General features: G+C 46.2%; 3 protein-coding genes across 4 annotated transcripts; all 3 read right to left on the reverse strand.

Annotated features, from left to right (window-relative positions):
• Positions 1 to 231: 231 nt before the first annotated feature.
• On the reverse strand, positions 232 to 4,302 carry LOC134431120 (keratin, type I cytoskeletal 15-like). Its single transcript, XM_063179109.1, has 8 exons — positions 3,676 to 4,302; positions 2,745 to 2,827; positions 2,435 to 2,591; positions 2,082 to 2,243; positions 1,793 to 1,918; positions 1,474 to 1,700; positions 836 to 924; positions 232 to 525 (listed from the first exon to the last, which is right to left on the reverse strand). Exons 1-8 carry the CDS (start codon positions 4,132 to 4,134, stop codon positions 506 to 508), a joined length of 1,323 nt encoding a protein of 440 aa, XP_063035179.1. The 5' UTR covers positions 4,135 to 4,302; the 3' UTR covers positions 232 to 505.
• On the reverse strand, positions 232 to 12,298 carry LOC134431119 (keratin, type I cytoskeletal 15-like). Of its 2 annotated transcripts, none has more exons than XM_063179108.1 (8): positions 11,756 to 12,298; positions 10,894 to 10,976; positions 10,547 to 10,703; positions 10,194 to 10,355; positions 9,905 to 10,030; positions 9,586 to 9,812; positions 9,337 to 9,425; positions 232 to 525 (listed from the first exon to the last, which is right to left on the reverse strand). In XM_063179108.1, the coding sequence occupies exons 1-8, from the start codon at positions 12,221 to 12,223 to the stop codon at positions 506 to 508; spliced, it is 1,332 nt and encodes a 443-aa protein (XP_063035178.1). In that variant the 5' UTR covers positions 12,224 to 12,298; the 3' UTR covers positions 232 to 505. The 2 variants fall into 2 exon arrangements, with proteins under 2 accessions (XP_063035178.1, XP_063035177.1); XM_063179107.1 differs by lacking the exon at positions 232 to 525 and adding an exon at positions 8,681 to 8,920 and having other exon boundaries at positions 11,756 to 12,297.
• A 2,959-nt stretch (positions 12,299 to 15,257) lies between these two features.
• LOC134431082 (keratin, type I cytoskeletal 17-like) lies at positions 15,258 to 21,154 on the reverse strand. Its single transcript, XM_063179071.1, has 8 exons — positions 20,407 to 21,154; positions 19,582 to 19,664; positions 18,988 to 19,144; positions 18,249 to 18,410; positions 17,770 to 17,895; positions 17,327 to 17,553; positions 16,032 to 16,387; positions 15,258 to 15,580 (listed from the first exon to the last, which is right to left on the reverse strand). The coding sequence occupies exons 1-8, from the start codon at positions 21,097 to 21,099 to the stop codon at positions 15,555 to 15,557; spliced, it is 1,830 nt and encodes a 609-aa protein (XP_063035141.1). The 5' UTR covers positions 21,100 to 21,154; the 3' UTR covers positions 15,258 to 15,554.
• Positions 21,155 to 21,664: the final 510 nt, after the last annotated feature.

Consider the following 21,664-nt stretch of genomic DNA (forward strand, 5'->3'; position numbering starts at 1 on the left):
AGGGGTTCCCTCACCCCCTTCTGTTCCCCATAGGTGTCACCCTTGAGTTTAATGTGGATGTGTTTATCCATCTCCAGGATTTTATCCAGTCATCATATGATTTAGAATTCACGTATTTCTTTGGAGCCATATTATACAATTCACACAACCTTAATTTCTTTGTGTACCTGACTTGTTATACCTAAGTGTGAATAGGATATTAATATACCAAATAGACTGCTGGACACAGAGTTTTCTTTGCATTGCAGAAAGATAAAGCTTTATTTGAGGGATTGTTGTTCAGTAGAGAACCAAGTGCACTGCAGAGACCTGTGTGTGAGCACAGGGATCACAGTGCTGGCCAGGATCAAAAGGGAGGGGTAAATAGTTTTAGGAAAAGTCTAGCAATTATTAATTTTGATTTCATGGATAGCATTTGGAGAGCAGGGTAGGTCACACCACGCTGAGGGCTGGCTGCTCCCACGGCACTGACTGGATCAGGGAAGTCCAACACGTCGGAGGTATCTTAACACACTCTTGACTGCCCTGTGAAAAGAAAGAAGAAACCATTGCTCTGATAGGGAAACCAAGAGTCTCTTTGCAGCACTGACATTTCAGACCCATCCACTATTTAAATATCCATTTGTTAGCAAAAGCATGGGAAAGGAGCTTAGCCTGTCTCTGGAACTGGAGCCAAACCACTTTGAAATGAAGAGCTTTGTCTGTGAATGGTTTAATCCCTGCTGCAATTGCAGATGTGGAAACCATAGCACAAGGTTGGTTTTAACAGGAAAAGGGGTGACACATAAAATGTGAAAGCAATAAGTTTGGATGCTCTTTGAAAGATGTTTCTTACCTGCCTTATCACTAGATTGACCATGACAGTGAGAACTAGAAGAGTAAGAGTGAGAGGATCCTCCTCCTTGGAGAGCTCCTTGACATGATCTGTAAAAGGAAAGGAGTTTTGATGAAGGGAGCAATAAATACATACTGACATCATGTGCAGTGCATGTAACAGCTCAGCTTTTCCTGGATCTTGCAAATGTATTTTTATATATATATTTTCGTTTCATTCAATTCAGCTGTATTTTCCAAGAAAATTATAAAAGCAGAGACAGCAAGAGACTGTTGCAGTAAAATTCTTGTACTCTCATAGTCCAGCTGTGATTGTTTGTCTGCTGACAGAAGGAACTTCATTACAATTTGGTTTGGCACGGTGATTCCTCTCATGGAATTCACTCTGTGCAAACAGGTCAAGAGGAACTGATTAACTCTAAACCTGGCAGTAACAATCTGCTCTGTGTTTCCCTTGACGTTTGATTTGATGATGAGGTTTTTGATAGACACATTTCAATGCAGATGCCGAGAATAAAAGTTGCTGAACTGAGATTTCAGCTAGAGACAAGTAAAATATTCTGCTCTATCTTCTCTAAGTGCCAAGAGAGAAAAGCTTGTGATAAAATTTGTGCCCTTATTTGCAAACAGACAACATACACAAGATCCTGCTGCCCCTCCTGCAGCAGCGACCGGTACTGCTGGATCTCCTGCTCCAGGCGCATCTTGATGCCCAGGAGCATCTTGTACTCCTGGCTCTGCCCCTCCATCTCACAGCGGATGCTGCCCAGCTCCTCCTCCACAGAGCAGACCTGCGCCTGGATTTGTTGGAGCATGCGGCCGTAGCGAGACTCGGTTTCTGCCAGGGAGTTTTCCAGAGAGCTTTTCTGGAAAGGCAAACACAGGACATGAGGAGCAGAGTTCTACAGCTGCCTGCCCGAGCCAGGGAGGGAAGGGCCTGCAGATGCTGCCCCCGTACCGTGCTGAGCTGTGCCTGCAGTTCGATCTCCAGGTTCTGCATCTCGCGCCTCAGCTCGCTCAGCTGGTGGCTGCTGGTCTGGATGTCCTGGCTGCTGGAAGTGACCTGCTGGTTGACTTCTTGGATCTGCAGGGACAAAGCCCAGAGACACTTGCTGAGCCCCAAGGGAGCAGATTTGCTGAATGAGAGCTCACATCTGCAGGGAGCCTCTCCCTTTCAGCCAGTCCTGGTACCAGGGTGTCTGGGCTGTGCCACCAAAGGAGACTCCACTCTGGGCATTGCTACATACCTTGACCTCATACCACTGCTCCACTTCCTTGCGGTTCCTTGCAATGATCTGCTCATATTCATCTCTCAGGTCATTCAGGATCTTTGTCAAGTCTTGTCCAGGGGCAGCATTGACCTCCACGCTGACATCGCCACCAGTTTGGGACTGGAGCTGCCTCATTTCCTGCAGGGAGTGCAGAGAGAGAGACAAGAGCACACACAGGTCAATTGTTGTGCTGGGGCAAAGCATTATCAAGGTACAAAGGAATGACAATCCCATGGCATAAGGGGAAATGGACTTGATGTGTGCTGGTGGGAGCCATGAAGAATCAATAGGTTGTGTCTTTGGCTGTGCTATTTATCACTGGATCATACCTCCTCATGGTTTCTCTTGAGAGCAGTCAGCTCATCCCTCAGGGACTCCAGCTCAGATTCCAGTGAGGACCGAGTGCTGGTGAGACCATCCAGGATGTTCCTCAGGCCATTGATGTCAGCCTCCACGGTCTGACGGATGACCAGCTCATTCTCATACCTGTACCAAAGGAAAGCAAAGCATTGCACACTCATTTAATTTCAATGTGTAGGCTTGATCACACCACTTTAGACAGGGCTTCATCCACCTCCATTCATGAGTCTCATAAAATTTGGGACACAAAAGAGGCAAGGTTCACGGGGAGCTACTCACTTCATTCTGAAGTCATCAGCAGTCATCTTGCTGTTGTCAATGTCCAGAATCATCCTGTTGTTGTCCACAGTGGCAGAAATAATCTGCAAAAGGGGAAGTAGGTGTCTTTCTGTGTTCTAGATTTCCAGAATCTAGAACAGGTAGAAGATTCTACCAAAGAACACTTTGGCAGAAGGAAAGTGAAAAGCAGAAAAAAGACACAAAGCTTTAGTAGAGTGTTACTGATTGTTTTATAGAGTAGTGGCTGAGGCCACAGAAAGTTCCTCAATTGCCACAGGGACTAGTGTGCAAGGTTTTGGCTTTTCAAAGGTTTTGATGAAAGAGTATATTGATGGGGTAAAGAACAGAAGAACATTTATTTTGGGAAATGGCCAAGCCCCATGGGGTTCTGCACTCTGGGTGTAGGAGGCAGCGTGGGCTTTGCCCGATGCTGTAAGTCATCTCAATGTGAAAATAGTTGGATGTAATGGAAGACCTCAGTCCTTCCACCTGGTGTCTGTAGGAGTGTGAAAGGACAAAGGGAGCTCAGATCCTTCCATCCAGGTGCTTTGGCTGTGCACTCCATGCAGCTGATGTGGCTGGGAGCAGAGGGAAGCGCTGCAAACCACACATGGCTGGTTTGGAGGCAGCTGCACAACGTGGGATGTTCATGGCGTGAGCCAGCGTGTCTGTGGCTGGGGGAGCTGCTGCTGCCTGGGGCTGTGCCCTGCTGCCTGTGGGCTGCTCTGAGGGTTTGCTCAGCCAGGGGATGGATGGGAGGTGCAGCTCAGCACGTTTGTGCTTGAGGTGCCACCAACACGGCCCTCCCACAGGTGGTAGAGCCCAGTGCTGGGGATGGAGGGAGGAGGAAGAAGCAAAGAGGAAGGAGGAAGGCCTTAGAGGAGAGAGGAGCATGTGGGAGACGGAGCCACGTGTGCCAGGATGATCCTACCTGATTCTGGAGTTGTTCGATGGTCTGGTAGTAGGAGCTGTAGTCCTTGGAAACGCTGGGAGCTTGTTTCCTGTACCACTCCCGGATGTGGTGCTCAAGCTGAGCGTTCTCTTCCTCCAGCATCCGCACCTTGTCCAGGTAAGAGGCCAGGCGGTCGTTGAGGTTCTGCATGGTGACCTTCTCATTGCCGCCGAGCAGCAGGTCCCCGCCGGGGCCGCAGCTGCCCGCAAAGCCCCCGCCAAAGCCCCCGGCCATGCTGCCCATGCTGCCCATGCCGCCCATGCTGCCCATGCTGCCCATGCTGAGGCCGCCGCCGTAGCTGCCCCCGCCGATGACGGAGGAGGCGTAGCGCCGGCAGGACACGGAGGAGCTGCGGCCGCCGCTGCCCCCGCAGGCACCGCCACCTCCTCCTCCGCTGCGGTACGAGGTGCTGGACGTTCTCTTGATGCTGCAGCTCATGGTGAAAGGATCAGCTGTTCAGTAGTCAGCCCCAGGTGCAAAGCTGTGCACAGCGAGCCTCAGGAAATCAAAGTGTAGCGGGCTGTCCTTGCTGGTGGCTATTTATACCTGCCCAGGTGGGTGTCACCTGCCAGGCAGTCCAGCTTCCCATGGGCTTTGCCAGCCATAGTGCTCATGCAGAAAGTGATGTGCTAAGGGGAATTTCTTTTGGGGTTTGGGACAGCCCTCCCCCCAGGTACTGGGTTTGCATGCTGATTCACCCCAAGCCTGCACTGCAATTTCGGGTGGGTGGCTGTGAGTTAGATTTTGTTGGAGATAGCTCGTTGCTGGCTACTTAGTGAGACTCATTTTAATAGTTGTTCTTTGTTCTTTGGAGTAATTTTCTTTTGTCCTCAAAACAGGTGGTGAAAGAACCACCTAATCACTCTGCTTTAATTTCAGATTTGGAGAAGTATGAACTCAAACACCCTTTGTGTGAGGCTGCTTGAAATTCGCCTCGGAACTGCCACTTCTGGAAACAGAATCTCTTCAGAGTTTCTTTTTTAGGTCAGAATCTAGAGTTCAGGTTTAGAATTTCTTTTCCCTAGAAAAGAAAGCTCACTCTGGGCACTGTCTCTCAGAATACTTGATGGTAAATCACAGTAGAATGAGCTTAACAGCAGCTGTGTTATTTCTGTTCTCACCAAAATCTGGTGGTATCACTTACAGGAAATCCTCCTGTCTCATGCTCTGGTATGCATGCAGTAATGCCATTTTAAAGCTGTGAGTTTTAAAACATTTTTGTGCATATTTCTAATCACTCAGAGGTTATCTTAAACTGAAATATGTACATGAAATCTTTATGGCTGCATTGGCTGTATCCTGGGAAGGAGGATTTGGCTTGGCCAAAGAGTGGCTGAGATTGTTATCAGCTGGTTCTTGAGGAAGGAGGTACCAGGGCTCTTTGAAATACAGAACAATCCTACTGTCCATGTAGGAAAGGGCACAGTCTGGATTTGAGTGTGTTTGGGCTGGAAACTAAGGGGAAATTTTTAACTATGGGAAGCAGAAGGGTCTTGAAGAGTTTCCATTGCAGGAGTTGTGGATGGAAGAGAGAGTTTCAAATCTGATCTAGTCAATTGGTGTTGGGGATTTTATCCTTGTATAACAGAGGTAGCTGTGATGACCCTCTAAATCCCCCTTACCTTCAGTCTTTTGTCCCTTAGTGCTGCACCACTGCACCGTTTTGGTAAGGGGGCAGATTGTGATAAGCCCTTCTTTGGAAAGGAAATTTTGCCTTTAAATAACTTTTGGAAAATGTGAATTTAAGCCTGAAAGACAAGGGGTCTCATTATGTGAGGGTTGAACTTTGATGTAAATCCATCTCTATTTGGAAGTTATAATTTACTCAATTTTTTGTTGTTGGTTTCTCCATTTATGCTGTTACTTACACACACCCTGCAGTTGTGGCTCAAGCAGGGTTTTTTTTTCTTAGCCACAGTGATTATTAGATCCATAAAGTTACTAATGTGTGTTATGGCTGACTGAAGGATCATGGAAAACCATTCACCCTCTTTCTTGACACACCACCACCCCCATATCACAAAGCCTTTGATCTACATAATTATGATTGTTGTTTTATTGGTAGCTCTCTAATTATCCACACGTCAGAACCAGGTGCTTTGCATATGTTATTGAGACTGAGTCATCTTTATTAAAAAATAAAAATTATTTTCTCACAGGGTGTGATTCCTTAGTCATATTTTCCTCATTAGATTGTTGAAGTGCACTTTTATTCTCCCGTATGAGAAGTTTATTGCTGATTGGTGTTAGTGCCAGAGGTGTTGATTTTATATCTCCTCCTCAGCGTCGTTGCATCACCAAACCCGGCCCAACAATTTCTGACATTTCCCAATGCTGTAATTTCATGCTGTCACCATGTGCCTTTTCTCTGTCTCTCTGTTCCTCTCCTCTTTTTTGAATAGGTGCTCTAACCATCCTTACTGCCATAACTGCATCTCAAACATTTCATCTCTGGACTGTTCTGTAACTTGGGGGTATTTCCATGTCTCCATGTGCATTTCTGGCCACTGTCCTGTGGCTCTTGGCCTGAGTTGGCTGTTGTGAGTTTGGACCTGCTGATTTAGTTCACAAGCCAGAAGAGCCAAGGCTGTTCAGGAGCCAAAAGAGCCAAGACTGTTCAGGAGCCATTACCTTTCACGGTGGACAAGCAGGTCAGACATGTTCTGCTGTAGATGTTGAGGCTCCTCAGCCATTCAAAGGCACTGTAAGAGCTTTGAAATCACATTTTCCCCTGGCAAACATTTTGTTCATAGTGTGCCCCATGGACCTCTGCAAGTCAGACGTTTGTTTGAAGTAGGAGTGTTGTGAATCCTTTCCCAGTGCTTTTTACTCACTGGTGAAGCTGGATGCTCCAAATTGGCAGAGGAACCCAAAGCAGCCTGTGGTTTCCACAGAGACTGTGATGCCATTTCTGGATGTATGTCTTCAGTGACACCAGAGGGAGAGGACAATCCTAGATACAATTACTGGTAATTAATTGTTTTACAGTAAATGAGTCAAATGTGGTCTTGGTAAGAAGAGTGCTACTCCCAAGAGTTTCATCAGGAACCCCATTTATGCATTGCTCATCCATTATCCTGCAGCATCACTCAACCTGAGCATGTGCTCAGTTCATTCAGAGCTGTAGGATTTCCACAACCCCTCATTCTGGGCTCATCTTCCTCTCATGTCACTCTGTGGGGTGGGCTCATAAACTTGTGTATGTATAGAAAATCCTACAGAAAATCCTATTAACTGTAAGCTATTTTAATTCCACAGCTGATCTAAATCATTACTCATAGTCCTTCCTACCAGTGAAAAAGGACAAATTTAGAGATGCTTCCCAAGAGAAATTAAGCTCTTCTAGCAGAGGGATCCTTTCCTGTTCCCTTCTCTCTTTCTGCTTCCATGCACTCCTGTTATCGATGATGGCAACTAATTGAATTCTACATTCCTCAGTTATAGACATTTTCTGTAGTTTAAGGTTCCATAATCTGGTTTTAAAAGATGTCTCCTTCAGCTGCTTTGGCTGCAGTAAACACAGCTGAGACCTGAGTGAGCTCTGGCAGCCTCCAGAGACAAAAGTCATGTTTGCATTTGCTTTACATCACTTTCTATACGGTTAAAACCTGAAATGAGCTTTTTATTCATTATAGACAGGCTTTTATTCACACAGATTCCTGGTGCTGGACTGATAAAAGTCAGTTTTTCAACAGAAGTAGAAAATGTATTCTTTGTGGACACTCACTGCAGGCTGCAGTCAGGGTGCTGTGCTGGCAGAGCCAAGGCATGTGGTTACTGACAGAAGACCTAAGCAAAATCCAACTCTTCTAAGCTGGTTGTGATGAGAAAATGTTTAACTGCATTACCCTAACAGATCAATCTTTCAGTGTGAAATGAAATGGGAAATACTAGAAACCAGGTTTAATCAGCGCGTAGGGACAAAAATGACAAACGGATCAGTAAGTGATACATTGCTGATTTTGTGTATCTGGTGCACAACAGTCAGAATCTGAAAAGGGCTTCACTGTGATCTTCAGAAAGCAAAATACATCTAAAGGAGCTGCCCTAATTTAGTATTGCTGTTTCATCTTTAATTTTGTTGCATATTTTATGTTCTTAAGCAGTAAAATATAGAAGATACCTTCAGTGAAAGGAATGTGTCTCTCATTTCTCTTAAGGCAGTCTATCAACCAGCTGTGTGTACCAACAGAAATTGGGTTCTTGGTATTATATCAGTATTTCAATTGAAATTTCTATCATAAAACACTGGAATGCTTTTGGTGCATGACACTGAAGGGAACAGATCCACTGTCTTGCTGTCTGTTTCTGCCAACAGAAGTCAGCAATACGTCATTCTCTGTGCAACAGAAGGTGTAGAAATACTTGTGAGGAAGCCCCTTCATACTGGAAGAACCTCTCCTGAGTCACACCTTCCTTCCCACAGTACTCTGGCTGTGATGAGATTAATGGACCCAGATAACTCACAGTAGTACCATTGGGCACAGTTTAGTAAATTAACAGTTCATCTCCTGGTAGTTACCCATTATTTGTATTTTCTTTCTCCTTTCAGTCATATAATTTGTTCTTTTTAGTACAAGTGGCAAGGCAAGGGGCCAGAAAGCAATCCCTTAGTGACCATTAAGAAACAAAATGGTAAATTGCTTTTAACATCTCCGGAAGGAGAAAAATTGTGTCAAGAACTGACAACAAGATTTCTTCTTGCAACCTTATATCTCTTGCTTGTGAAGAGAGAGTTCTGCCAGCCTCACCCAGCGGTTCCCCTCGGCAGGGGCTGGCTGTTGTCCCACCTCACACAGCCATGGTCACAATTCCTGATATTTCCTTTCACTCACTGATTCTACCCCAGCACTGTGTCCGTTCTCCTAGTGCAGAATGGACTGTTGAGAGATCATGTACCCAGTACAACTCCACAGCCTGTATTTACTGGATGATCTGGATAGGTACCCGCACGAGGTTGCTTACATTTATTTTCTCAGACATGTTGTGATTTGAATTGCAGACATAAAGATTTATTAGAGCAGAGTTACCAGCAGAGTGTAAGCTCTTTGATAAAGAATGAGTTGCCAAAGACAAGTTGAGTAAGCCAAGCATTGCAGGCAGGAGGAGGGGGTGCTCTTCCAAACCCTTCCCTCGGCCGTGCTGCAGAAACTCGCGGGTGTCTCTCGTCGCAGCCGGGCGGTGCCAGGGTCTCTCCTGCTGCTCTAGCACACTCTGGACTGCCCTGTGTGAGCACAGAGCAAATCACTGCCTTCAGGGGAAGTCTGAGCATTCCTGCTGGGTGGAATTCTTACACCTGACAGTGTTAGCAGCAGAGGAGCAGAGGCTCCATGCCCAGCAGCACTCTGGGCGCTTTCTCAGAACTGTATTTTTTATTATTCCAGTAAGCAAAAAAGTATTTCCCATCCAATAAAGTTTATAAACTGTGTTTTATATTTAGGCAGAGGGAAGAGCAGCACTTGCTGTATTTTAACCCCTGATTCTGCTGCAACAGAGTAATGAGATTTCTCATTCCCAGGCTAGTGGACCTTGGAATCTTTCCCAGCCCAAGCTACAATCCTTTTTCTGACCAAATACACTGTAGCTATTGGGGCAGATGTAACCCACTAATAATAACATGCTTACAAAGTATTGACTTACCTGACATTTCTCCACACTGGGAATGAGAGAAGGAAGCAGAATATGACTGGGAGGATTTTCCACCTCCTTGGAAAGCTCCTTGGGAGGCACTGTTAAAAAAAAAGCCAACAGAGAATTCATCAAAACCTACTAACATTGGATATTCAGTTGAAAGATATGTTGATGTAGCTTCAGGGACAAAACGGTCTCTATTGGCAAATAAACATGAGGGTTTCTTTTGACTCCCTTGCCATAATATGAAATACATACACAAGATCCTGCTGCCCCTCATTCAGCAGTGCCCGGTACTGCTGGATCTCCTGCTCCAGACGAGTTTTTATCCCCAGGAGCATCTTGTACTCCTGGCTCTGCCCCTCCATCTCACAGCGGATGCTGGCCAGCTCCTCCTCCACGGAGTTGACCTGCACCTGGATTTGCTGCATCAAGAATCCATAGCGAGACTCGGTTTCTGCCAGGGAGTTTTCCAGAGAGCTTTTCTGGAAAGGCAAACACAGGACATGAGGAGCAGAGTTCTACAGCTGCCTGCCCGAGCCAGGGAGGGAAGGGCCCGCAGATGCTGCCCCTGTACCGTGCTGAGCTGTGCCTGCAGTTCGATCTCCAGGTTCTGCATCTCGCGCCTCAGCTCGCTCAGCTGGTGGCTGCTGGTCTGGATGTCCTGGCTGCTGGAAGTGACCTGCTGGTTGACTTCTTGGATCTGCAGGGACAAAGCCCAGAGACACTTGCTGAGCCCCAAGGGAGCAGATTTGCTGAATGAGAGCTCACATCTGCAGGGAGCCTCTCCCTTTCAGCCAGTCCTGGTACCAGGGTGTCTGGGCTGTGCCACCAAAGGAGACTCCACTCTGGGCATTGCTACGTACCTTGACCTCATACCACTGCTCCACCTCCCTGCGGTTCTTCTCAATGATCTGCTCATATTCATCTCTCAGGTCATTCAGGATCTTTGTCAAGTCTTGTCCAGGGGCAGCATTGACCTCCACGCTGACATCGCCACCAGTTTGGGACTGGAGCTGCCTCATTTCCTGCAGGGAGTGCAGAGAGAGAGACAAGAGCACACACAGGTCAATTGTTGTGCTGGGGCAAAGCATTATCAAGGTACAAAGGAATGACAATCCCTTGACATAAGGGGAAATGGACTTGATATGTGCTGGTGGGAGCCATGAAGAATCAATGGCTTGTGTCTTTGGCTGTGCTATTTATCATTGGATCATACCTCCTCATGGTTTCTCTTGAGAGCAATCAGCTCATCCTTCAAGGACTCCAGCTCAGATTCCAGTGAAGATCTAACCAGAGTCAGGTCATCCATGAGATTTCTCAGGCCGTTGATGTCAGCCTCCACGGTCTGACGGATGACCAGCTCATTCTCGTACCTGTGTCACACACACAGAGACAGAAATGGGGAAATGGAATACTGACAGTCAATAGCACACATCTTTCTAAGATCAGTATTCCAGTAAAACAGGATGATTCAGTAATAGCACCCAGGGCAGTCCTCCCTTGTTCCTAGATGATGATGAGAGTGATTTAGCAAACATGCAAGATGCACAGGGAGCTACTCACTTCATTCTGAAGTCATCAGCAGTCATCTTGCTGTTATCAATGTCCAGAAGCATTCTGTTGTTGTCCACAGTGGCAGAAATAATCTGCAAAAGGGAAAGGTGGAGAGAAGTCTTTCTGTGTTCTCTATTTCCAGGACAAGCAGTAAGAAGGCTCTAAGCTTTGGTAAGGTGTTATTGAGGGTTTTAGAAGTATTTCTTGCAGTAGTGCAGGGGCCATATGGAAGGGTAGCGATCCAGATTTACTTTTTAGGGAAGCTTGTGCTATCACAGACCATCCTGCCAAATCCATGCTCTTCTTTTTCTCAAGTTAGACTCAGCCCTTATGAGTCCCAAAGAGTGTTTGCAGCCCTTTCTATATAAAGTGCTTTTTCACAGTATCTGTTTAATCTGTTTTTTTGGTACTGTGTGACCAGATTGTAATGGAAAACCTCAGTCCTGTCTGCAGGAGTGTGAAGGGACAAAGAGAGCTCAGATCCTACTTTGGCTGTGCACTCCATGCAGCTGATGTGGCTGGGAGCAGAGGGAAGCGCTGCAAACCACACATGGCTGGTTTGGAGGCAGCTGCACAACGTGGGATGTTCATGGCGTGAGCCGGCGTGTCTGTGGCTGGGGGAGCTGCTGCTGCCTGGGGCTGTGCCCTGCTGCCCGTGGGCTGCTCTGAGGGTTTGCTCAGCCAGGGGATGGATGGGAGGTGCAGCTCAGCACGTTTGTGCTTGAGGTGCCACCAACACGGCCCTCCCACAGGTGGTAGAGCCCAGTGCTGGGGATGGAGGGAGGAGGAAGAAGCAAAGAGGAAGGAGGAAGGCCTTAGAGGAGAGAGGAGCATGTGGCAGATGGACCCACGTGTGCCAGGATGATCTTACCTGACTTTGGAGTTGTTCGATGGTCTGGTAGTAGGAGCTGTAGTCCTTGGAAACGCTGGGAGCTTGTTTCCTGTACCACTCCCGGATGTGGTGCTCAAGCTGAGCGTTCTCTTCCTCCAGCATCCGCACCTTGTCCAGGTAAGAGGCCAGGCGGTCGTTGAGGTTCTGCATGGTGACCTTCTCATTGCCGCCGAGCAGCAGGTCCCCGCCGGGGCCGCAGCTGCCCGCAAAGCCCCCGCCAAAGCCCCCGGCCATGCTGCCCATGCTGCCCATGCCGCCCATGCCGCCCATGCCGCCCATGCTGCCCATGCTGAGGCCGCCGCCGTAGCTGCCCCCGCCGATGACGGAGGAGGCGTAGCGCCGGCAGGACACGGAGGAGCTGCGGCCGCCGCTGCCCCCGCAGGCACCGCCACCTCCTCCTCCGCTGCGGTACGAGGTGCTGGACGTTCTCTTGATGCTGCAGCTCATGGTGAAAGGATCAGCTGTTCAGTAGTCAGCCCCAGGTGCAAAGCTGTGCACAGCGAGCCTCAGGAAATCAAAGTGTAGCGGGCTGTCCTTGCTGGTGGCTCTTTATACCTGCCCAGGTGGGTGTCACCTGCCAGGCAGTCCAGCTTCCCATGGGCTTTGCCAGCCATAGTGCTCATGCCAAAAGTGATGTGCTAAGAGGAATTTTGTCTGAGGTAAGTAAAAGACATTACCATTCAGCGCAAATATGTCTTAGTTGATTCACATCTAGCTGCACTGTAATTTATTGTGGGTGGCTCCTTGTAGGATACTTTGTTGAACAATGTCGTATGTCTCAGTTTCTGTTAATCTGGCAATATCGCGCTGGTAACGGCAGCTAATGAAGCTTCTGCTTCATTGTCTGTGGCCATTACTTTTTATGCTTTGAAGCTCAGTAGCTCAGCTTTAGTCTTCCACCTGAGATCACAGACATGATTCATGACACCAGCAGCCTCCAAGGGACTCTTCATTCATTGATTTATTTCAAATTTCATCAGCTTTATAGAAATCTACTTTAATGCACCAAAATTAAAACTTTGAAGACTACATTGCCATGTCTGTTACAGAAGAAGACTGACTCAAAATTTTTCACTCTGTGTTGAATAAGGTCCTGCTGACATTCAGCTTTCGCTGAACATACAGCATGTGGATCACAGTCTTTTTTCTTCTTGAAGAAAACTCTGTGTAACAGCCACAAAAGTAACATTGTCCAAGGAAAAAGATACTAAATCTTTTCCTATCTAAGAGCTCCTAATTTTATTGTAACTGTTTTAAATGGACTCAGAGGAAATTGAGAGGAGAAATATTTTACTTCGCATATTTTCATCACTGCATTTTAAATAGTAAATTCTCAGAATACATCCTTGAATTATATAATACAATGAAAAAATAAGTTTGATTAAAACAGCCAAAGATTAGATCTGAAAAAATATCATCATTACCTGAGCTCATTACAGTGAAGGGTGTTTTGCAACCACGACAGAATACCTTGCACCACCCAACAGAGAGTCAGAAATCCTTGTGTACTTTTTTCCACTGCCCGTGCAATAGGGAATGGCAGTGAGCTGCTTTTTCCATCTTTACTAATCAGGCTCCTGTGAAACTGAAAAAAAAGCCTTGAAGAGAAACAAATTTTCAGATTTCCAGCTGTGCATTAAATATCAGCATTGCAGTTCTACAGAAGAGTCACTGGGCTGTGCAGAGGAAGCACAAGGAGCTGGTGGGACCTGCTGTGAATTGCCACATCAAAATCAGCTTATCCACAGAGAGGGAGGATGGATTCAACCTAGAGGTGTTTCAGGAAGAGGTTCCATACTACAGAAGAAGAACTAAGCCCATTCCTCTCTCTGGCTGCAGCTGTGCAGGTTTGTTCACCCTTGGTAGCTCTGTTACCCCGAGGTGCTGCCACCATTGCTGAGGGGCAGCAGGACCATCCTGGGCTGGCACTGGGGCTGTCCTGGGCGATCTGGGGCTGTCCTGGGCTGGCACTGCCTCCATTGAGCACGGGGGGAGCTTCTGGCAGCTTCTCACCGGATTTCTTCTCAGAAATCCCCCTGTATCCCCTGCTATCCAGACCTTGCCACACAAACCCAAAACTGTGCCTTATGGATGTAAAATGATCTTGGAAATCTTTCCCTCCACCTGGGTCTCTCAGTAGCTGCTGTCTGCATTCTGTTTTAACCCCTTCTGGACTTCACTGTCTGGTGTGTAGCACTTAGTGCTTGTGGGGCAGCAAAGTAATGAGGAGTTAGGGAAATAAATACTCTTCCAAGGTTAGTTTAAGGTATGGACTGACATCAGTGGAGGTCCCTGTCCCTCTCCCTGCACCTGTAGGAGGTGACAATGCAATTCTCTCCCTTGGAGGGCTCTGAAATACACACAGTTCTTAGTCCTCAGCCCATCTATCATGAACATCATGGCTCTTTCTGGATAGTGTGTGTAGTCCAAGTTTCTAAACCAAAGAAAGAGAAATGAGCATTACTAGAATCTCATTGTTCCTGTTGCATGTCCTTGGCAGCATTTATGCAGCACAAACTCTGTTTAACAAGCCTGCAAAGGCTCATTCATGCCAGCACAATGCCAGCACACTTTGGCTTGGTGTAAGTCAAGTGTTTCTGTTTCCCTGAATGCTTTCCAAGTGCTGAGATGGCAGTGTGACGTGTATTTCTGGAAATCAGTTTTGTATCTGTTCTCTCAATCCATACTTATGTGCATCTGTTGTGTTACTCAGCAGTGCTGCTCCTCTTGTGTGGAACTCACATTTTGTTTCACTCTCAACTCAACCCCAGAGGCCTCTCCCTTGTGTGCAGCCCAGCACCTGCAGCTCAGCCTGCAAGGTTGTCTGCAGGTGAGATGCACCCTCCCCTCGGGCAGCCTCACTGGAATTTTGGCCCCTCAGCTGCTGGGATATACTGATAGCTGTATACAGAGGTGAATATTCCAGGCCCTTTTACATGTACTATATTTCTCAGAGGTTAAAGGCAATTGCTGTCAATGTTAACATTTTATGGAAATGAACTTTCTAAAGTTCCTGTAAATTATATTTCCCTTTCACTTCTTATAATTTCAAAACAAGATCCCTTATCTGTGCATTTCCAGGTTAAACCAAGGAGTATCCATCAAGGTTTTGTGAATTGAAACATTGGTTTCATTTTATAACCACAGCTCTGTAATCATTAGTGTTCCTTTGTGGACACTCATGTGCTCACCATTAGAGTTATTGAGCACTGAGGTTCTGCAGCCCCTTTAAGGTTGATATTCATCTGTTGGGTCTCAGAACTCAGCTCCCAGGAATATCTGACACATTATTAAAAAAAAGGCACAGCCCAAGAAGATTCTGATCTGCCCCTACTGCTCAGAATTTGTGTTTTAACTCTAAATTTTGTTATCAACTACTGGAGTGTATCATCAGCCTCTCTACCTGGAGGTGTGTCTTGGCATGACTTTGTGTTTTCTAAGTGTTTACACCTACAGAAGGAAAGAAAAACCCCATACAGCATTCTGGTTGCATCAGACAGAAATTAAATTTTATTAGAGACATTTTCCCGATTCAGAGCAACCTGAGTACCAAACAGGTTGGATCTGTAAAGCAGCAGTTTGAGTGCCAATAACCAAAGCTGCAGAGCTTTGTGGGCAGAAGCAGCACAGAGCATGCAGGGCAGGGGGAGAGGTGGCATCTGCACCTCCCAAGAACTGTTCAGAGCATCATCTTTCCTTGGGAGTGTGGGGAATGCAGCGGATTTGGGCCAGTTTCGTTTTGAAAGGTCTTGTACTGGAGGATCCTTGATGTAAATTCTTAGTCAAAAGATTTTCTTCCATATCCTGTTTAGAGACAAAACAAGCTTGAACTTCATCAGTCCTGGCACTGAATGTCTGAGACACCATTAGGATTACGTGGGAGTGGCCATAAGCATTCCAAAAGCTAAAAGGAAAACTCCAGCATGGCACAAAGGCTGCAGGATTTATGAGAGTCTGCAAAGAATGAGACAGATGGAAAAAAAACCATCTGAGGTTAAACTACAAGACCAGCTGATATCACCTACAGAATGGAATAGAAATGGACTGTGTGCTCTGGAAGTGGAGTTGATCCTTTGCACACAAAGAGGAAAGAATTGTTGGTAACAGTAAATCTAATACTTCCCAGAAATTTTAGTTTACCCTCAGTACTGTTTGCCTCTGGAAGAGTATGTTGGTATAAATTAGTGCATAAATTAGTCAGGATGCAACTAATTTAGTGACTGAGAGAGCACTATGCCCATACCAGAGTTCTTACCTTGGCTTTCTCCGCCACTCCTGCAGGACTGGGACTGGGAAGATGAAGAGTAGGAGTGGGAGCTGCTGATGCCTCCTGAGGTTCTTCCTCCTCCTCCTCCTCCAATGCATCCGCCACCGCTTCCACCTCCCATTCCTCCACTTCCTCCTCCCATTCCTACTCCACCACTTCCTCCTCCAATTCCTCCTCCACAACTTCCTCCTCCCATTCCTCCTCCCATTCCGCTGCTACCACCTCCATATCCACCACTCATGCCACCACCTCCTCCTCTTCCTCCTCCAGAATAACCACCACCTCCAATTCTACCACCTCCCATGCCTCCTCCCATGCCTCCTCCCATTCCTCCTGCTGGGATTCTGCAAAGAGAGAAAAAGAAGGGAAAAAAAAGTTAATCAACAGCACTTTGCCATCCAAAAGCCATTGAGCTGCATCTGCTGCCCAGGAGCCAGCACCTCTCTGGGTCAGACTGCTGGTTAGAGCCCAGCATGCACAGCAAAACAACTGCAGTGCCAAAAACTATCCCCTCTGTCAACTTCAACGTGAATGCAAGAGCTTTTGCTTTTCCCACATTCTGCCTAGGGATTCCTTGCAGTACACATTTACAACATGTTGCCTTTATAGTTTTACAGAATATTTACATTTGCTTAACAAACAGTACTAGGCTTTCTTACATGGATTTCCTTGTCCAGCCCCAAACTGGTAGTTCAGAATTAACGTCATGGACATATTTTAAGAAAAAATCCTTTTGCTAGGATCTTTTTCTCCTGAGAAACTGAGAGGCCTCAGAAATGAAACATAAACAATAATTATCTGCTGCTGTGGAATGCAACAGGTGCATCTTTGATTGGTCTCATGTGTTTGTTTTTAATTAATGGCCAATCAAAGTCCAATTGTCTTGGACTCTCTTGTCAGTCACAAGATTTTATTGTCATTCCATTCTATTCCTTTCCTTGCTAGCCTTCTGATGAAATCCATTCTTCTATTCTTTTAGCATAGTTTTAGTATATAATTTTCTTTTAATATACTATATATCATAAAATAATAAATCAGCCTTCTGGAGTCAAGATTCTCATCTCTTCCCTTGTTGGGGTTGCCTGCAAATTCAACAAATTTCTGCATTAATTTTTCTTCACTTGAGTTACATTCTGACAGAATGAACTATCTCACACCTGGGAGGCCATTGGCCAAGACAGCTGCATCAGCCTCATTTCAGTACAAAATCTCTTTTGCCAATGTCTCCTGTTACATTTCCTGCTGGTGACTGACCAGCAGCTGGGTGTTCTATCAGTACGTACACAAGGTCCTGCTGTCCCTCCTCCAGGAGTGCCCTGTACTGCTGGATCTCCTGCTCCAGGCGGGTCTTGATGCCCAGCAGCATCTTGTACTCCTCGTTCTGGCTCTCCATCTCACAGCGGATGCTGGCCAGCTCCTCCTCCACGGGCCCGATCATGCTCTGGATCTGCTGCAGCTGCATGTTGTAACGGCGCTCTGTGTCATCCAGGTTGGACTGCAGAGAGTCTATCTGCAATGGGAAAACAAGATGCAGTGGTTATGGGAATGTGGTGGTTTTAATTTATTTGTGTGGGAAAAGAGATCTTCACAAATCCTCAGAAAAAAAGGGTATCATTGAAGGTAAGAAATCCAATATCCCATTCTCCTTGGATGGATTACTTGCTGGCTGTAGCTCTTCTTCTCACATACAGACTGTGTCACAGGTAAAGCAAATGTCTTTCCTTACCATGCTGATCTGTGACTGCAGCTCAATTTCCAGACTCTGATATTCACGCCTCAGCTCAGAGATCTGCTGGTTGCTTGATTGTATCTCCTGGCCACTGGTGTGGACTTGTTGATTAACTTCTTCCATCTGAAAAATTGACATCCAAAATTGAGGCATTTTTTATCATTAGAAAACACTGTGGGGTTATCATAAAAGCATCAGGAAATCAATTAATAAAAATAAAGATTCCATGCAGACTGTTTATTTCCCACAAGCCACTCTGCTAACACCCTGGTAATTCACTGGCTGCTGGAACACAGAGGCTCTACTTGTTTTACCACATAACTGATACTCCAGGACTGACCTGTTGTAGAAAGCTGCCTAAAGTAATTGAAAGTTATTGTCCCTTAAATAACACATGATAAGTTGCCTCTCACCAGCTGTAAATAGGTCCAGTACTTTGTGAAGGATTTAATTGGCCAAGCCTGCCTGTGCTTTACCTTGGTTTCATACCAGCTCTCCACCTCCTTGCGGTTGTTTGCAATGAGCCTCTCGTACTCAACGCGCATTTCATTCAATTTCTCCATTAAGTTAATGCCAGGAGTAGCATTGACCTCCACATTGACATCTCCACCAGACTGGCCTTGCAGTCCTCTCATTTCCTGAAAAAAAATCACAAAAACCCCATGAGGTTCTCCCAGGGTAAAGGTAAGGAGGAATGGCATCAGTTCAGATAAAAGGAAGAAAAAAGACATGGATCCTCACACAAAAGGATTCCATCAAAAAGGCCTTTCCTGCCCTGGCCATGGAACAATTCTGATATTCCCAAGGTTCCAGTGCTCACAGCCAGGCACTGCATGCATGGTGACCCTGGCACTGCCTCCACAGGGTTGTAAGGAATTCTATGCAGTGAGAATCTTTTCTTCTCAGTGGGAAATCTCATTGAAGAAAGTAAAAATGCTTTCTTTTGACTCTTCCATATAGTCTATCCAATTTTCCTTCCATGAGTTCAGCAAGCAAACTGTAGTTTGTACTGAAAGCCATTCATCCCCCTGGTTTCACATGTTGACCTGGTGTCTCATGACACAAGCTGTGGGCAGCTGTGCCCTCTGCACACTCCTCAACATCAAAGCTGGCTTGTGTCAAGTTGGGTGATCAAAACCTGGTTGCTGGTGGTGGAAAAAATCAAGGGGAAATTCATTGAGTTGCCTTTAATTATTGAAGTGTGAAGAAACTTACCTCTTCATGGTTCTTCTTCAGGAAGATCAGTTCCTCCTTCAGGGACTCAAACTGTGTCTCCAAGTCAGATCTGGACAGAGTCAGTTGATCCAAAAGTGGGCGTAATCCATTGATATCACTTGCCACACTCTGGTGGAGGGTGTATTCAGTCTCATACCTGAATACAGACAAGAAAAAGAGCAAAGGTGCTGCCAGACCTCTTTCTTTGGTATCTCAGTTATGGACAGTTCCCATTTACATCTATAGTCAATTCCTAGAATAAAGGACCCCATTCTCTTTCTATCTGCAATAGCTGTGTTTGATTTCAGTCCAGTTTCTGTGAGATTTATACCATGAGGATTATGCTTATAAATCTATGTGCAAGGATGGAGAAACTTAGAATGGAGTCTCTCAAATGTGTCTCTTTAAGAACTTGTCTGGAGAAAAATAATAATGAAAACCCAAAGCAATCCTTCTCAGAATGCTTTTCCCAACATTTCTGTATCCTGTGATCATAGCCAAAAGTCTCCAGCTTCTACAAAGCTTAATTGACAATGGAAACTCGTGGGGATGAAGGGAGACAAAATGGATGGAACTAGGAAGGGAGTGACTCACTTCAGTCTGAAGTCATCCACAGTCATCCTGGTGTTGTCCATGTCAAGAAGCATCCTGTTAAGGTCCACATTTGCACCAACAATCTGAAATGGAGAGGGCAGGTGTTAGTCAGTTGTCTTTTCAGTCTGATGTCTGAGACAACAAACACCTGTGCACAAACACCTTGCAGAAGGGATTTATGGCAATGTCAAGCCTTCAAGCCTGACTAGAGCTGCAGGAGCTACTGAGAGAGATGAGTTTATTGCTTCCAGATAAAAAAAAGTGCCTTTACTGTTAAATATCCATTAAAAATACCTTGTTGGAAAGAATAACTAAATTAACTCCTCATATTCAATAAAGAAAATCAACCAAACAAAAAACCCCAACTCAACCAACAAAAACCAGTGAGAAAGCAGAATTTCCATTACTTTTGAGAACAGCCATGTTCACACAAGAGATACATGACTGTTAAATGGCTGAGGGCTGGAATGAGACTAACTGCACATGCTGGCTCATCCTCTATATTCACAAAAACATCCAATTAATATGGCAATAATAGCATGACAAGGATGAAGTCTGCTGTTCAAGAGTGAAGAACGAGGGAGCAGCAGCCCAGCATTGAAGGGAGCCTGGCACAGGCCGTGTGATGGGCACTGGTGCTGATCTGCCACTGCACCCAGCAATGCTCCCTGCACCAAATACACGACAGCAGCTGGTCCCCACAGCATTCTGCTCCTGACTAAAGCCCAGGAATGGGAATATCACCCCAAACAGGGGCCTTGTGCTGCATGAGGAAAGCGCCATTCCAATAACTGCCTGTTCTATGTTAATCAAAGTACTTCATACCTGGTTTTGCAGCTCTTCAATTGTCCTGTAGTATTGGCTGTAATCCTTGCCCTGAGAGGGAGCTTGGCTTTTGTACCACTCCCTGATCAGCTGCTCAAGCTGGGAGTTTTCCTCCTCCAAGCGCCGCACTTTATCCATGTAGGACGCCAGGCGATCATTGAGGTTCTGCATGGTCAGCTTCTCATTTGTGGAGAGCAAGCCAGAATCCTCCCCAAAGCCCATGCCACCAAAACTGCCTCCTCCATAGCTGCCACCACCACCAAAGCCACCACTACCCCCAAAGCCACTGAATCCACCTCCACTGTATCCACCACCTCCATAACCACCTCCCATTCCCCCAAAACCACCCCCTCCTGATCCAAGTCCTCCTCCCATGCTTCCACAGCTCATTCCTCCTCCATAACTGCCCCCACTCATTCTGCCCCCATAGCTGCTGCGGCTGATCCTGCCACAGCTGCCGCTGCTAAAGCCTCCCCCATAGCTGCTCCTGGAGCCTCCTCCACCAAAGCTTCTCCCAGAAAAGCCCCCGCTGCCTCCAGAAGAGGTGTATTTTCTTGAGGACATGGAGGAGTATCCACCAGACCTACCCCCTCCACCACCTCCACCACTGCATCTTCCACCACCACCACCACCACCTCCTCCTCCACTGCTAATTCTGATGGTACTGCTCGAAGATTTGGTGCCACAGCTCATGGTGACAGCAGGAAAGAGTGAAACCGCAACCCCAAATTTAGCTGCAGAACCTGATAAGCTTCAGGACTGCAAGTGTTCATCCCCAGCTCTCTGTATTTATACATTTGACACTGGGTGTCACCATCAGGGTGTTTCCTTCTCCCAGGGCATTTACCAAACTTCTTGTTTGTGCCAAGAATAATTTGCTGAACAGTATTTTTGTGCAGATATCTCAGGCAATCCAGCCCACATCTGGGCTTCTGAGGCTTGGTTAAGGTTGAACATCTCACTTCTTTTAGGTGACATATTCTTTTCATTGAATGGTTTCTGGAGTAGGTACTTCCTTGCTAAGGATTTGTAGCTGCTATTGCTAAAGATTGTTGTTTGTTCTCTTTTGTTCTTTCCAACTTTGTGCATTTCAGATTTTCTACACAGCTTATGTTCCATTTCTCACCATATGTGGTAGTGCAAGAGTTTTATTATTAGGATTGTGTGACTTGTCTGTGAAGATTGTACTCATGTATCCCTGCCAGCACTTAGAGAACATCTTATTTAATAGGAACAGGCTATTTCAAACAATACAGAG

This window comes from Melospiza melodia, chromosome 30, assembly GCF_035770615.1.
Source record: "Melospiza melodia melodia isolate bMelMel2 chromosome 30, bMelMel2.pri, whole genome shotgun sequence".
NCBI classification, from domain to species: domain Eukaryota; kingdom Metazoa; phylum Chordata; class Aves; order Passeriformes; family Passerellidae; genus Melospiza; species Melospiza melodia.

Excerpts from the sequence above, each read along its gene's own strand:
- LOC134431120 (XM_063179109.1), bottom strand. The coding sequence starts at position 4,134 with ATGAGCTGCAGCATCAAGAGAACGTCCAGCACCTCGTACCGCAGCGGA. Across the intron at positions 1,919-2,081 it reads AGCAGTGGTATGAGGTCAAG|ATCCAAGAAGTCAACCAGCA; the intron begins GTATGTAGCAAT and ends TTGTCCCTGCAG. Across the intron at positions 925-1,473 it reads GAGGGGCAGCAGGATCTTGT|ATCATGTCAAGGAGCTCTCC; the intron begins GTATGTTGTCTG and ends TTCCTTTTACAG.
- LOC134431119 (XM_063179108.1), bottom strand. The coding sequence starts at position 12,223 with ATGAGCTGCAGCATCAAGAGAACGTCCAGCACCTCGTACCGCAGCGGA. Across the intron at positions 10,356-10,546 it reads TCAAGAGAAACCATGAGGAG|GAAATGAGGCAGCTCCAGTC; the intron begins GTATGATCCAAT and ends CACTCCCTGCAG. Across the intron at positions 9,426-9,585 it reads GAGGGGCAGCAGGATCTTGT|TGCCTCCCAAGGAGCTTTCC; the intron begins GTATGTATTTCA and ends TTTTTTTAACAG.
- LOC134431082 (XM_063179071.1), bottom strand. The coding sequence starts at position 21,099 with ATGAGCTGTGGCACCAAATCTTCGAGCAGTACCATCAGAATTAGCAGT. Across the intron at positions 19,145-19,581 it reads GTGGATGACTTCAGACTGAA|GTATGAGACTGAATACACCC; the intron begins GTGAGTCACTCC and ends GTCTGTATTCAG. Across the intron at positions 18,411-18,987 it reads TGAAGAAGAACCATGAAGAG|GAAATGAGAGGACTGCAAGG; the intron begins GTAAGTTTCTTC and ends ATTTTTTTTCAG.